This window comes from Myotis myotis, unplaced genomic scaffold (assembly GCF_014108235.1).
Source record: "Myotis myotis isolate mMyoMyo1 unplaced genomic scaffold, mMyoMyo1.p scaffold_m19_p_11, whole genome shotgun sequence".
NCBI lineage: Eukaryota > Metazoa > Chordata > Mammalia > Chiroptera > Vespertilionidae > Myotis > Myotis myotis.
Genome location: NW_023416315.1, coordinates 316,294 through 330,927, shown reverse-complemented (window position 1 = coordinate 330,927; position 14,634 = coordinate 316,294). Strand labels below are relative to the sequence as shown.

General features: G+C 56.2%; 1 protein-coding gene across 5 annotated transcripts in view; it reads right to left on the bottom strand.

Moving 5' to 3' along the window:
- The window catches only part of OGDH (oxoglutarate dehydrogenase), a 39,781-nt gene that overhangs the window by 11,797 nt on the left and 13,350 nt on the right, over positions 1–14,634 (bottom strand). For 2 of the 5 annotated variants that reach the window (XM_036327159.1, XM_036327160.1), the window contains exons 3-6: positions 10,452–10,643; positions 9,268–9,358; positions 4,165–4,209; positions 50–165 (exon numbers count right to left, since the gene is read on the bottom strand). In XM_036327159.1, coding sequence (XP_036183052.1) covers positions 50–165; positions 4,165–4,209; positions 9,268–9,358; positions 10,452–10,643 — 444 coding nt within the window. Of the gene's footprint in view, positions 1–49; positions 166–4,164; positions 4,210–9,041; positions 9,145–9,267; positions 9,359–10,451; positions 10,644–14,634 lie in introns of all 5 variants that reach the window. The other 3 variants (XM_036327163.1, XM_036327162.1, XM_036327161.1) reach the window with 3 other exon arrangements.

The window sequence follows — 14,634 nt, the reverse complement described above, 5'->3', positions numbered from 1 at the left end:
GTGGGGAGGCCCCCTGCCAGCCTGGGCTCCTGCGGAAAGCGCGCCTCACCTCCAGCCGCCGGATGATCTCCCGCAGGGGCAGCGCCGACTCCTGCCCCCCGATGAAGGTGGTGGTCGGCAGCTGGAAGACCTTGTCCAGGTCGGACTCATCCAGGCCATAGAACCCTGCGGGCGAGGAGAGACGGCACGGCCCACGGGGCAGTTCACGGGAAGGGGAAGGGAGTCCCCAGGGGGAGAAAAGAGAAGAGAAAAACCATGAAAACCTCTGATACCTAGTAAAATAAGTAACATTTTATAGCTAGAAACACAAATTTAGCAATAAACAGAAGCTGAGAATATTACTGGGTGTCACAGGCAAGTGAGAATAAAATTAATATATGCATGTTAGTCCGGTGCACCAATTATTCATAATTTAGAGAAAATGTATTTCAAGGTCCCAAGGACACCAACAATTTTGGTTTGAAAAGGCACTGGGCGAGTCGATCAGAGAGCAAATAGAGAGACTGAAGAGGGACTTGGAGTGGGAGAGGAATTGGTGAAGAGGCCACGTGTGCACATGGGACACTCGTGTGCGGGGGTGACAGGCAGCTGGAGCTGGGAGTGAGGGACAGTCACCGAGAAGCGAGGGGTCTGTGGAGAGCAGCAGGCAGCACAGCGAGGGCCTCACAGTCGTCCCTGCTCCTGGAGGCCAGCCTGCATGCTCTGCACCCGCTCTGGATCCGCTCCCGCCAGCACTGACCTTCACCTACGCTGGCTCACTGGCGGCCACTGTCTGACTGGCTCACTCCGACCGGCACGGCACTGCACTGCCCAAGGAAGGGCTCTTTCCCAGGCACCGCTGTGTGGGCCTCCCAGGGGCAGGGACTGGGAGGAGAACTGCCTGGGGCACTGCAGAGGGCTCCCACCACCTGGCAGAGGCCGGTGCCCAGCCTGGGTGGCAGCGGCCACTTGTACCCGCAGCTGGATCTGGACCCCAGGAGGCGGGAACATGCATTGCCAGTCTCCAGCCCCAGCATGGCTCACCGGTCACGGTGGCTAGGACTCTCCGGTGCCCCTCAAGCTGCAGCCTGTGGATCTAATGCTTAAATGTGAGGCCTACATCTCTCAAACCTACTGCTGGGTCCTTCCTGCAGGGCTGTGGGGAGGCGGCTGGGGAAGCTCGGCACTGCTCCCAGCGCTGCTCCATCAGGGACGAGGCAGCAACCACAGGCCTGACCCGCAGAGCCCAGCTTGTGGTGCTGGCAGGAAGACCAGCTCGTCCTCCGTGCCTGTGCACGCCGTGGGCGCTGGCTCGCGGCCTCTCAGCTCGAGCCCAGCCTCGCCATGTCTGGGGCTCTGCATGTCCGTCCCCTGAACTGGTCGTTTTCTGAACCTCAAAACCGCTGGCCCCACTCCTGCATTTCTGGGTCTTGCCTGTGGGAAGGTGGAGAACACTCCCTCCTCCCTACTGCCCCTGAGGCCACCAAAACCCCAGACCGCAGACAGCTCTGAAAGGGGGAAGATGGCTGACCAGCCGGGGTCCTGGCTTCCTCTGGGCTCCTGTCCTTGATGTGGAGCCAAGTACCTGCAGCCTGGAGCTCCCTAAGTTGCAGCAAACCAGCCCACAGTAGCTGTGCTGGCAGGACAGGAAGGCAGCCTTGCCAGACACGAGACACCCTCCGTCCTCCCTCCCGGGCCTCGTGCAATGCACTCCGACCTGCACGTCCAAGGTGTCAGAGAAGAGCCGTCCTCATCCCTCTGGGAGGTGCCGAGCCTCGACATCCCCACCCAGGATGCCCCTGTGTGGTGCCCAGGAGACGGCGGTCACAGAGGTCAAGGGCGAGTCCTGTCTCCTGAGGTTCTGGTTGTAACAAGTCACTCAAATGAGAACAGGAACATCTCAGGCTGAACAAGGTCATCCACAGACACCAAAGGGACACAGAGGTGGGATTACCCACTGGACTCTCATGGAGCCACCATCACAGGGCTTTCGTAGGCATCAGACATGACAGAGGCAATGGGAAGAGATTGGGACTCAGTAAAAGTGCAAAGAAGGACCAAATGGGAAATTCTGAAATGACGAAATACAATAACTCAAAACTCAGAGGATGGGCCCTGGCCGGTGGCTCAGTTGGTTGGAGCATCGTCCAGTCACCAAAAGGTTTCGGGTTCAATTCCTAGTCAGGGCACACACCTAGGTTGCAAGTTCTTCCCAGGTCGGGGCGCATGCGGGAGGCAACTGATCAATGTTCCTCTCTCTCCCTCTCCTTCCCTCTCTCTCTAGAAAAGCAATAAAAAGCAAAACATATCCTCAGGTGAGGATTAAAAAGCACACAAAAAGCCCTCAGTGGATGGGCTCAGTGGCAGAACCAGGGACAGGATCAGTGATGTGAAGACAGAAGGAGAGAAAGGAACGGATCCGCAGAGAGAAACTGACGGAAGGGAATGGAGAAGCTTGGACGTGTGGCACGCCACGGAAGCTCCCACGACGTGACTCCCAGAGTGAGGGCAAGAGGGCGGCTTGGCAAACACGGCCAAAATCTTAAGCCCGCAGGTTCAAGCAGCTGAGTGAACTCACAGGATAAGTCCAAAGAAACCCACAGCAAACACGTCACCATCAACATGGTGAGGACTGCGTTCTTCCTAAACTGACCCATGGGCTTAACACGCTTCTGACCAAACTGTCAGCAGTTTTCTGAGAAAAGCAAGCTGGATCTAAAATTTATCTGGGAAGACGAAGGCCCTAGAAAGTCAACACAATCCTCACGGGGGGATGGGGGGCGGTGGGACACAGGTAGGAACAGAGCAGCCCCCCTCCCCACCACCCTCTCCCCCAGCCCCGCTAAAGTTTGAAAAAGCGCAAAAGCAGCTCCATGAAGGGAAGGTTTTCCTGCTAGTGGTGCTGGAGCCATGAGACAGACATTCACAGGCAAACCTCCTGCCAAGTAAACAAACCAAACCCTTCCCCCAACTTCCATCTTCTGCAGAAATTAACAACACGGACCACAGATTTAAATGTAAAATGCGAAACTATAAACCTCTGGACAAATACACAGGAGGACACCTTTGGGATCGAGCCCTAAGGAAGGTGTGCTTAGACGTGACACCAAGGGTACCATCTAGCGAAGGGAAACCTGATACACTGGGCTCTTCAGAATGGGAAACTTCTGCTCTGCAGACAACCCCACTAGACAAAGGAAACAACCCAAGGTCTGTCAACAAGTGAGTGGTTGAAAGCACTGTGGGCCCTCATGGCCAGGAATGCTCCCTGCAATCAGAGAAACCGAGGGTCAGAGAACAGCCCAGGTGACAGTCAGACAAGAGGAACTGAGGGTCAGAGAACAGCCCAGGTGACACTCTATCAGGCTGACCGCAAAATGCCAATTCCAAATGTCACAGATGGCGATTCCATTAGCAGAACCTCTGGAAATGACAAAGTTACAGAAATAGAACAGACAGCGGTTGCAAAGGTTAAACACAGGGGTGGGCAGCAGCAAGGAACCTGTGGGGGCAGATGCAGTGGCAACACGGCTGGGACATCCTGTGGCCGTCAGGGGTGACCACGGGGAGCTGGCTGGGAGGCACAGCTGTTATTTCTAACAATTGCCCAGGAATCTCAAAACAGTGCCTTTAGCCCCAACTAGAGTCTCACAGACACAATGAGCAAATGGAGGAAAAAGAACTAAGAGACCCTGGTATGAAGAAAGAATGGCCACGGGGAGTGGCCACAGGCAGGGGCCCTAACACCCTCTCTGGGGTCCTTGCAGGTGGTCTGCCCAGAGCCCAGGGTCGCCAGGGCTCCTCCCTCCATGGCGCTGTCCATGCACCCACGGGACATCTTGCCACAGGCGCCAGGAGGCAGCGTCTGAGAGACTGCAGAGCCCAGCCAAAGGAGGGAGGGTCGCACATGCAGAAGGCAGTGCAGCCTAGGCCCAGGGGCCAGCGAGCCGAGCCTGAGGACGCAGCGCGGAGGGGGACCGACGGGAGGGGATGTCCCAGGACACGATGACGGGACGGGAACGATGGGAGAGCAGCTCTGCCTGCTGGGTCACAACTGAGTGACGGGGAAACATTTCCAAACCAGTGACAACCTCTGAACAGGACAGCGTGTGGGCTTCCCCAAGGGCATGCTGGGAGCAGCTGTCCTGCCAAGGCGCCAGCTCCAGGAACAAGGCGTTTCCATACCTCCCACTGTGAGCACTCGCAGTCGCTCCTGGAAACCAGCAAGGCCTGAGGCAGGGGCATGGGGAGCGCGGAGGAAAAAGACAGGTGAGTTAGTTCAGAACGCCCCACGCAGGCAGTACAGGAAGCACAGACACGGCACAGACACAGACACGGAGGAGGACAGGGTGGGGACAAGGTCGGGGCTACTGTGGTCAGCAGCTGGCCTGAGGTGAGGGGAAGGCCACTGGGCGGCGGCGGAGACCTGTCCCCCTCCCACAGAAGTGGCCCACAGTGGCTCCTGGGAGGAATCCACCCGACCTGGACACTTGGGAAGAAGTGAAGGAAAAGATGAGATTCTCACTCCTTAGACCCGGAGCTTCAGGCAGGAGACGAGACCTGAGCCCTCAAGATTCTGGCAGCTTCCAGAGTGGAAGGCGCCACCCCTTCCCTCCGGCAATCAGCCACGTGCTCGGTGGCGCCCATCCACATGGGGCAGCTCTCCTGGTCTCGTGAACATCACCAAGCACCCGGATGCAAGGGCCTGGGGACGGGGTCAGGAGGCCTCTGCTAACAGGATTCACAAGGCTGATGGCTCAGTGGTCAGAGTGTGGCCACTCCCTGCCCTAGGAGGGTGGGCATGGGAAAGCCAGACACTTCCCTGGAGCTGATGGCAAGAACGCAGAGGGGACCACAGCACCCACCAAAGAGCTCGGAGCCAGCGGCTCTGAGAGAACATCAGGTTCTGCAGAGGCAGGCGCTCCACCTGAGGTGAGAACGAGGCCCCGCTTCTCTCCCTCCGTCCTCAGGACACAGGACCTGCCACGGGCCACCTGCACATGCACCATCCAAGGTAAGTGCTCACATCTTCTCATGCTGGGCGGGGCAGAGGGTGCTTCTTGTGCAGCAGCCCCCCCTTATCTGTGGGTTAGCCATCCGCGATCAACCACGCCCAAAAATATTAAATGGAAAATTTCAGAAACAAACAATTCATGTTTGTAATTGCACGCTGTTCTCAGTAGCACAATGGCCTCTCAAGCCGCCCTGCTCTGTCCTGCCTGGGACGGGAATCCCTCCTCCGTCCAGCAGTTCACGCCCGTCCGTCACTCAGCAGCCTACTGGGTGACCGAGAGGGGCCCATCCTGCTGACCCTATTCCAGCACATGGCCCCGATCGCTCACTGCTCGTCCCTGTCACTCTTGCACTGTGCCCACTTCATGGATCATACCTGTCACAGGTGTGTGTGGAGAAACCAGTACACGCGGGGTTCACCACTGGGGCCTTAGCATGCACCCTGTGAATGCGAGGGGACTTCTGCACTTCTTAGCTTTTTAAAAATAAAACGCCAACAACAGATACGAGCCAGAAGCGAGTGAGAGAGAAGACATTCTGGCTGTCATGTATGAGGGCACAGGGTCCCCAGCACCACACCTGCACACACAGGAGAGAATGACTTCTTGCCAAGTGTGGAAGGATCTGCTGGGGACGAGGGCTGGGGCAGAGGACGGCGGGCAGGCGAGGGCATCCAGGAGGGAGGACAGCCTGTGGGACCGTGCGCACCACGCCCTTAGCTCAGCCACCCGCCTGGTCACTCACGGCAGCCAGTAGGTGAGGAGGAACTGCTCTCTACTGCTCTCAGGTTGTGGAAGCTGATGAAAAATCAACTTTATTTTTAAATCCTCACCCGAGGATATTTTCCTATTGATTTTTAGAGATAGTGAAACAGAGGGAAAGACAGAGAGAAACATCGATATGAGAGAAACACATCAATTGGTTGCCTCCTGCCTGTGCCCCGACCAGGGCCTGGGCTGGGGAGGAGCCTGCAACCAAGGCACCTGCCCTTGACCGAAACTGAACCCGGGACCCTTTGGTCCACAGGCTGACGCGCTATCCACTGAACCAAACTAGCTAGGGTGAAAAATCAACTGTTTTTTTTTTTTTTTTAAATATATTTTATTGATTTCTCCACAGAGAGGAAGGGAGAGAAACAGAGATTCAGAAACATTGATGAGAGAGAAACATCGATCAGCTGCCTCCTGCACATCTCCCACCGGGGATATGCCCGCAACCCAGGCACATGCCCCCGACCGGAATCAAACCCGGGACCCTTCAGTCCGCAGGCCGACGCTCTATCCACTGAGCCAAACCGGCTTCGGCAAAATCAACTGTTTTTAAGTCCATTCTCCCAGCCTTCAAGGGAAGGTCTTGGGGGTGGGATAACTCGGTTAAGCAGCTAAGATACCACAATTTTGGACTTTTATTTAAATTGAGTTTTTAACTGTTCAAGTTCACTTCCCAAGACCAACCCTGTGCAGACACTGGTGCGCCCCCTTCTCGGGTAGGGAACTGCTTCTAGTTCTGCTTTGTGTGAGGACCCCCAGGGCCCACCTCGGGAGGGGGGTGGATGGAACCGCCTGGCACCAAGAACCTGCCCCCAACACACACCCGAGAAAAGGCCTCTAAAAGGTGCCTAGCGACCGTCTGTTCAATGACAGAACCTGGCCCCTGCCTCACGGAGAAACACCTAGCCCTCATCGCGTTGGCATTAGTGACGCAAGCCCCACCTCCACGCCACGTGCTGCGCCCGCGGTAAGTGCTGCCGATGAGTCCTGATGTCTCTCTGGGAGCCCCAGGCGACGCTGCCCAGCCACCTCTCCACCTGCCCTCAGGGGCCAGAGAACTTCCGGGCCAGCACTTCCCAGCCTTCTCCACGCTGGTCAGGAAAGGTCAAGAACCAGGCGGGAGAAGTCATGTTCCACTTTAAGAAATCCTGTGCGGACAGTGCCCTGCTCGCTGTCTTCACCCACCACGTCCTCGCCAGCAGACTGTGCTCTGCAACGTGGGGCGTGTCGCCCAAGCCACGGTTTCCACAGAGAATGAGGAGCCCCGCGAGGCCTGGCAGTGACCGAGGACACCAGCAGCCGCTGCTCCTGCGGACCCACACTCCTGCAGTGACACTGCATCCCCGTCACCTGGGGAGCCCAGGCCTGGGCTCCATCACCCAGCTTCTGAATCTGCCTCCACCAGCCGCTCCTACCCAGACTCTGCCAACCACGCCAGCTCACGGCCTCGGGAGCCAGGCCCGGCTGTCTGAGTTCAGCTAATCCTGAAACAAACTGGCAGAGGAGGGGACAGGCACCCAGCAGCCAGGCCTGAGGTCGGGCGACACGGCGAAAGCACCCGTGGGGCTGTCCAGGCCCATGGACTGGGTGGTTGGGCTGGACCACCGTTTCCTGACCTGCACACGCCAAGGGCGACAGCTCAACACTAACTTTCCCACAGGCTCACACATCACATCCTGGGTTTACGCTACTTTCCATTTTTGTAGCTAAAGAAAAAACTTATCACGACTTGTGTCAAATTATTTCAAATTCCTTTTACAAAAGGGGGGGGGGCTCCCCGACTGGGTGGTTCTGAGAGCTCCTGGCCAGCAGAGGCAGCCTCTCTCCCTTCAATAATAGCTCAGGGCGCTGTGGGGCCCATGTCCCCGGTTTCCACAGTCACCCTCAGTGTGAGGTGCTGCCAGGGACCCTGCTCCAGAGCGGACGGAAAGCGAGGCCCAACAGCCTGGAAGAGCAGGCCGTCTGTGCCCAATGTGGCTGTGCCCAGGAGCTGCAGGCCCCAGGCCCAGCCTCTCCCCATCCCTGGCTCCTCCTGTGACGATGGCCACGCATGGCTCCCTCCCACCTGCCCAGTGTCCAGAGGGACAGAGGAATGCTCCAGGGCCAGGCAGCTCTGATGAGCTGAGAACCACTGAAAAGGTCTGTTCTGATGACAAGAAATGGGAACCCAGGGATGCCCTCCTCTGCCTGAAGGCTCTGCGGGGACAGGTGAGCCCTCTTCTGGGAGGGCTCAGCGCAGAGGTGTCAGGCCTGGGAGCTGAAGGGCTACGTGCTGAGGGGAGGAGAGGGGCTCCGTGTCCTGGGGACACCCAGAGAAGCCCACTTCTGGGAGCACAAAGTTGTCACCACCAAAAAGTTGCAGGACTCCACACGGGCCGTCTACCCTGTCCTGCCCTGCCCTGCTCGCACGCGCAGGACAGTCCCCTCCTCCAGAGCCGGGCCGGAGCCGGGGAGGCCTGCTGACCCGCCACACTGAGCCCTGCGGTCTGCATCTGCCTTACCTGGCTGCTGCCTGACCTCCCGGTAACACTAGCCACCCTTCCTCAGAGGAGCGCTGGGCCCCCTCGCGGAGCAGCAGAGGCAGGTGTAATTGTCAGTCTCATTAGCATGCACAGTGTTTCCGGGACACCCGCCCGTTTCAGAATTAGTCACACCCGTAATTTCCTGAGCAGGTTAGCAGCACGGAGCCGGCGAGCAGATTAACTCAGGAAGCAGCTGCAGGTGGGAGCCCAGCCACGCCCTGCGCAGCACTCGGGTGCGCGTGACGATGGCCATGCGCCTCGCGCCGCCCTGCGCACCGGGCGCCTTCCGAAGTTTCCTCAGTGTGATCACTGGCCGTTAAGAATCGAGACCCCAGTTGCACAGCCTGTTTTGAGACTCGCCCGGCAGAGGCAGGCCCCGCGTGCTGGACAGTGTGAGGCGACGGTAGGTTGCGCAGGCCTTGTTCCGCATGGCGGCCCTGCGCCGGGTCTGCCAGGCGCCAGAAGGGCGTCTGAGCATCTTCTGATCGGCCTGCACAGGCGGGCCGTCCTTTTCCCTGCATCTCAAACCTTTTCTGCCCCAAATTTTACTTTCTAACTTGAGACTCAGACAATGGAGCTCATACCATCTGAGAAGCTGGGATGAACACAACTTGCCCAGCACTAAGGCTGCGTGACCGTAATGTCAAGTGATCAGAACAAAGGAAACTTAAGAGTCTTCCCTCCCGTCTGGGCGTCTGGCCTCCCGGGCCAGCATCCGGGAGCTAAGCAGCAGCACTGGCCACTCCCAGACCCTCACCAAGTTTGTCTGTGGATGAGACAATGTCAGCGGGCACGGAGGAGTCCAGATCGGCATCCAAAATTCCCAGGGGGTCCAGCTGTGCTACATGGTGCCCTCGTATCTATGAAAGGGCCAGTGATGGGGAGGGAGGGACACACACAAAAGGACAGGAGGAAAAAAAAGAGGGAAGGGGTAAAAAAAAGTAAAATTACATTAAAATTAGTATTTACAGATCAATCCTCACCCACGTTTGAAGAAACAGTTACTGGAGCATCATCAAAATTTACACAACTAATTCCGAGAGGATCAAGTTTTGCAATGTGGTGACCCCTGACCTGGAAGTAATAACACAAGCAGTGGTTAAGCAGGTCCCGGGCTGTGGGGTAAAAGTCACATGTGGTCAAATCTCCCGAGAACAATGAACCCGACTAGTTCTACCGGCCTCGGAACAGCGGGCTGTCCCCGCTGCTGGGCACCGAGGCGCATCTACAAAGGGGAAAGGACCGCTTCCCTGGGACAGATGGAGATGGGCTCTGGGGACATCACCCCAATGTGACTCCAGCTCAGCTCTGAGCAGGAAAAGGCCTGTGAGGAAGCAGGGGCGCAGCGCCGGGCAGGCAGTGTGAGCTGGAGGTCAGGGCACCGAGTCAGACAAAGGGCAGCTTCACGGGACGTCCCCTCTGACCTGACTGCCTAAAACAGGACAGAAACTCCCCCAAGTCCGTTCCCTGAAACATGGGGCACGTCACCAGGGCCTCCGCTGGCACCGACGGGATGGACAGCGGGCCCCACAGGCAGCCTGTTGCTGAGGCCGAGTGCACGCACCTCCCACAGGTCCCTGCAGCTTCCCCTCCTTGGAGAGAACCCCGTCCTGCCACCTTCCCCAGCACCTGTCCTGGCACCGGGGGCAGAGGACACCGATGCCCTGCATGCACTGCAGTGACGGGAGGCAGCAGGAGTCTGGGTCCCGGGGGTTGCCCACGACCTCTGCTCCCCAGGACTGCTCCCCGACCAGGCGGCTAACCTGGGAAAGGCCTGGTACCAGGCCCCTTCCAGTGGCTGATGCACACTGGAGCGCCCCGCCTGCCTGTCCCAAACCCTACAGGTTCATTTCCCCCTCTCGCATTTGGGTGCTAGCAGCTGGCACAGGGACAGCACAGTGCTCCCGGTCACGGGCACTTCCTGCGCCTGGCACTGTTTCCCTGCCCACCAATCTTTCTTGCCAACCTATGGAAATAAACGAAGAGCTCTTTCCAGGGCAGGCACTAAAGATAGCAGAGGATCTGCTCCAAGGATGAGACTGTCCCGGCTCCTCTCCTCACCTTTTTCATTTCTGTGTCCCTGGACCCCAAGGCAGGGACAGGCCCAGTGATGGCGGGAGTGGAGGGCAATGGCACATCCCTGGGAGGCCAGCGGGCGCCACCTTACCTGGTAGGCCCTGATGAGAGACTGCACCGCCAGGTGGTCCTCCACCAGCTTGTCCACGTTGGTCTGGGTGCCCACCAGGGGCTGTGCTCGGGCCGCGGCAGACAGGGCGCCCATGCTCAGGGGCAGCGGGCTCTGGTAGGCAGTGCCTGGAGGCGCCCCGGCATTGGTGTTTCGGAAAAAAATGTCCCATGACTGAAGAGAGAAGGAACACACGTGTCACTCCATGGGGGCCTCGCCCTCCTTTCCAGCCAAAAAAGAACTGTTCTTGGCGGGCAGGCCACATCCTGGCCGGGCAATGTCCTGCTCTGATCAGCTGCTCCCCTAGCCCCTCAGGATGCCCCACATCAATGGGGCAGATGCCCTCTGGCTGCCCTTCCTGCCTGTCTGTCCCCGACCTCCTGTCCTTCACACAGCCCCCAGGGCTCAGGCCTCACTTGAGCCCTCACCCCCGACATACAGCAGGCCCTTGTGCAAGGGGCAGCCCAGGGCTGGCCCTAGAGAAACTGTGTCGTCTGTACTTCAGGAGGGCCCTTCAGGGCTCAGGGCTCAGGAATGTGCAGAGGGAGGACTTAGTTTGAGCCCTGAGATCCTGCCAGGCACCTAGCACCAGGGCTCAGGGCTGAGTGGGAGGGAGAGAAATCTGCGCGCATAGGTCTGTGGTAAAGACCACCCCGTGCAGAGGGCAGCAGCCAGCACACGCCTGCATGCACTAGGAACCTAACTGGGGTTACTCTGTTTCCACTTCCTCTGTGCTAATCAAACTAACTCATTATTTCTCCTCCTACTGTTCTTGGCTATTTCACATTTAAATGATTCAATCTAATTCACATAGATACCATGGACTCTAGTTTATTCATCTCATACAAAGATGTTGAATCTTAAAATATTTCAGAGATCAGAAGAGAAACCAACACTTAATTCCATTGCAAAAAAAGCTCCAACTACTAAAACCAAGAAAGTCAGAGACATGTACCAGGTGTACCGGTTAATAATTCAGATTTTGTAATCAAAGAAAACACGGTAATTTCAAGAAAAACATCGAAAGTGCTTTGTTCAAAGTAATGTCCATCACTAGCTACACATTTCCCCCATCTTTCAGGTAATTTGTGGAGACCGCCCCAATGGAACTTTTCTTGTTTTGAGGCAAACCATTCAGAGACCCAATATTCCACTTCTTCGTACGTTTTGTGGTGCTGCTCAGAAAGTGCGTGTGCCATCAATCGGAACAAGTGGTCATCTGAAGGAGGAAGGTCTGGTGAATACGGCGGGTGGGTTAGTACTTCCCAGGCAAGATCTTTTAACGTGTCTTTAACTGGTTTTAAAGTGTGTGATGGTGATTATGAAGCGAAATTACTTTGCCATGTCTTCTGACCCATTCTGGTCATTTTACGATCAAAGCGTGGTTCAAATTGATTATTTGTTGTCGGTAGCGGTCAGTTTTAATGGTTTCACCTGGTTTTAGAAGCTCATAATACACCACACCTTCCTGATCCCACCAAACGCAGAGCATCGCCTTCTTTCCGAAGCGGTTTGGCCTTGCAGTCGATGTTGATGGTTGACCTGGATCAACCCATGATTTTGTGCGTTTGGGATTCTCAAAATAAATCCACTTTTCATCGCCAGTCACAATTCGATGCAAAAAAGACTTTCTTTCGTGCCGTTGAAGCAACATTTTACTGATGACTTTTCAGTTTTCCATTTGTCTTTGGTTCAGTTGATGTGGCACCCATTTTCCTTCCTTTAAAATCTTTCCCATTGCTTGTAAATGATCGGAAATTGTTTGCTGAGCAACGTTTAATCTTTCTGCAAGTTGTTTTTTTAATATATTTTATTGATTTTTTACAGAGAGGAAGGGAGAGGGATAGAGAGTTAGAAATATCGATGAGAGATAAACGTCGATCAGCTGCCTCCTGCACACCCCCTACTGAGGATGTGCCTGCAACCAAGGTACATGCCCTTGGCTGGAATCGAGCCCAGGACCCTTCAGTCCGCAGGCCGACACTCTATCCACTGAGCCAAATTGGTTAGGGCACTGCAAGCTGTTTTTGAGTTTGACACGCATCTTCATCCAATAATGCTTGTCACTGTTGGTCACCAAACTTTTTTGGTTGACCTGGACGTTCCTTGTCTTTCACATTGAAATCATCCCTTTTAAAGCGTTTAAACCAGCGTTCACAAGTATCTTGAGATGGAGCATGTTCACCATAAGCTCCCCGAAGTATATAACTGTCAGCAGCACTTTTCTTCAAAATAAAGTAATGAATTAAAACTTATCGCAATTTTTTTTTTGGCACAAAATTCAACATTTTTAAGCATAAAAATATCTATGATGTTAACACCTTCAGAAAATTTGACATGAAGTTTTGAAGCTTGCTGTCAATACAACAAAATAGCATATACATCAAATCGCGTATTTATCAACATATGTGTAACTCCATCTATTGAAAAATATCCACATTAACTGGTTCACCTGGTAAACAGTTTTTCTTCTCTGCCAGACACGTCCAATTTCTAAGTTCTTTGTCAGTAAACGGATTAAACGCCTGGGAGAACCTGGAGAGAACGGCCAGCAGGCCTGCGCTCGCCCCCAGTGAGAGGTCCACCGGCAGCCTCCCGGTGCCGTGCGGGCCCAGGTTCAAGTCCCGAGACACTGCCTGCGCCGCCAATCCCACCAGAAACCCGCTGTGGCGAGCAGGGTCTTGTGCTGAACTTGTGTCCAGGGGAGTTTTCAGAACATCCAAGTTTATTCCTCTTGTATTCAGGAACTTATAAAATCAAACTACTGGGTGACACTGTACAACATGGGGAGTGTACAGAAAACCAGAGCGCTTACCGTAATAAAAGTGTGTTAATATGTTAACAGCAACTTTAAATGTTTTAACAAATCTCACTATTTGAGGTCTCGCCGTGTTCCCTGCTCTGGTTGACAGGCAGTGTGTCAGCTGATGGTCCTCGCCTGGTACCAGCCACACGCCAGCGGCCCAGACCTGCACACGCCCTGGCCTTGGCCCTCTCTGCCCCTGGGCAGGACTCGGAATCCAATACCGTTCTCCCAACCTGCCAACAGGCTGCTCCCACCCACACTCGCTGGACCCTGCTCCACTGCGGGCGAGAGGCCCTGTGCCCACCAGCGATAGAAATTGACTTGCTCCTGTGAGAAAGGAGAGACCGCCTCAGTGTCCACTGCCCAGGGCAGGGAAAGCCCGGGCCTGGCCCCTGCCTGGTGCATTACAAGGACACACAAAGCCGACGCACTGGACCCCAAACATTTCCAACTTCCTGGAGCTTGGGCAGCAGGCCCAAGTGAACTCCCGGTAGCCCAGCCCTGAGAGGGGCAGGCGCCATTGGCCTCCCTCCCGGAACCTTCTTCTGACTGGCAGAGGACAGCGGCAGAGAGGGGCTGCAGTGCTGGCCCACAGGATGCACTCCCACCTCCCCATCACTCACCCCCACCACACACACACCAGCCCCTTCCTCACACATTCTAGGCAGCAGGCAGGTGTGGGCACCTGCACTCAGGTGTGCCCCACCCGCCCAGCCCTCAGACCAAGAGACAACCCCAACAGCAGGCCCTTCCCACCACGACTGAAAAGTGTTCATATCTGGGTTTTGACGGCATGCACTTGGCAAAACCTGTGCACTACAACTTACAATGGGTAAAATCAAGGCCAGACCTGGGCCCGTGTCCCACAGGGCCGGGCCGGTGCTCCTCCGCCTGCGACACAGGCAGATTCAGCTGCTCGCCTGCCACGCTGAGTCTAGGTCCCCAGGCACTGCGGCCAGAGCCCCCCACCTGTGCCTGCCTGTTCCACAACTAATTCAGGAAGCCGTCCCCCCGCCAGGCCTTGGACGGACCAACAGCCAGATCCAGACACTCAGTTCTCTGCCCACCCGGGGAGGGGGAGGGAAGGCACTGCCCCGAAAGCCAGCTGTTCCATCCAGCAGGTCCGTAAGCTCCAGCGACGTGGTCGCACCGGACGCGTCTCCCTAGACATGCGCAAAGGTGAGCAGGTTACTCAGAGGGGGCACTCCACAAACCCGAGGCTGCCTCTGCAGCGGGCGCGGAGCTCCGGGCAGGAGTCTGCGATGCGCTTCTCACTCTCGGGAGCAGCAGGACAGACGAAAGAGTGTCATTTCACAGCAGATGCCAGGAGGACAACGCATGGAGGGAGCTGGCTGCGAG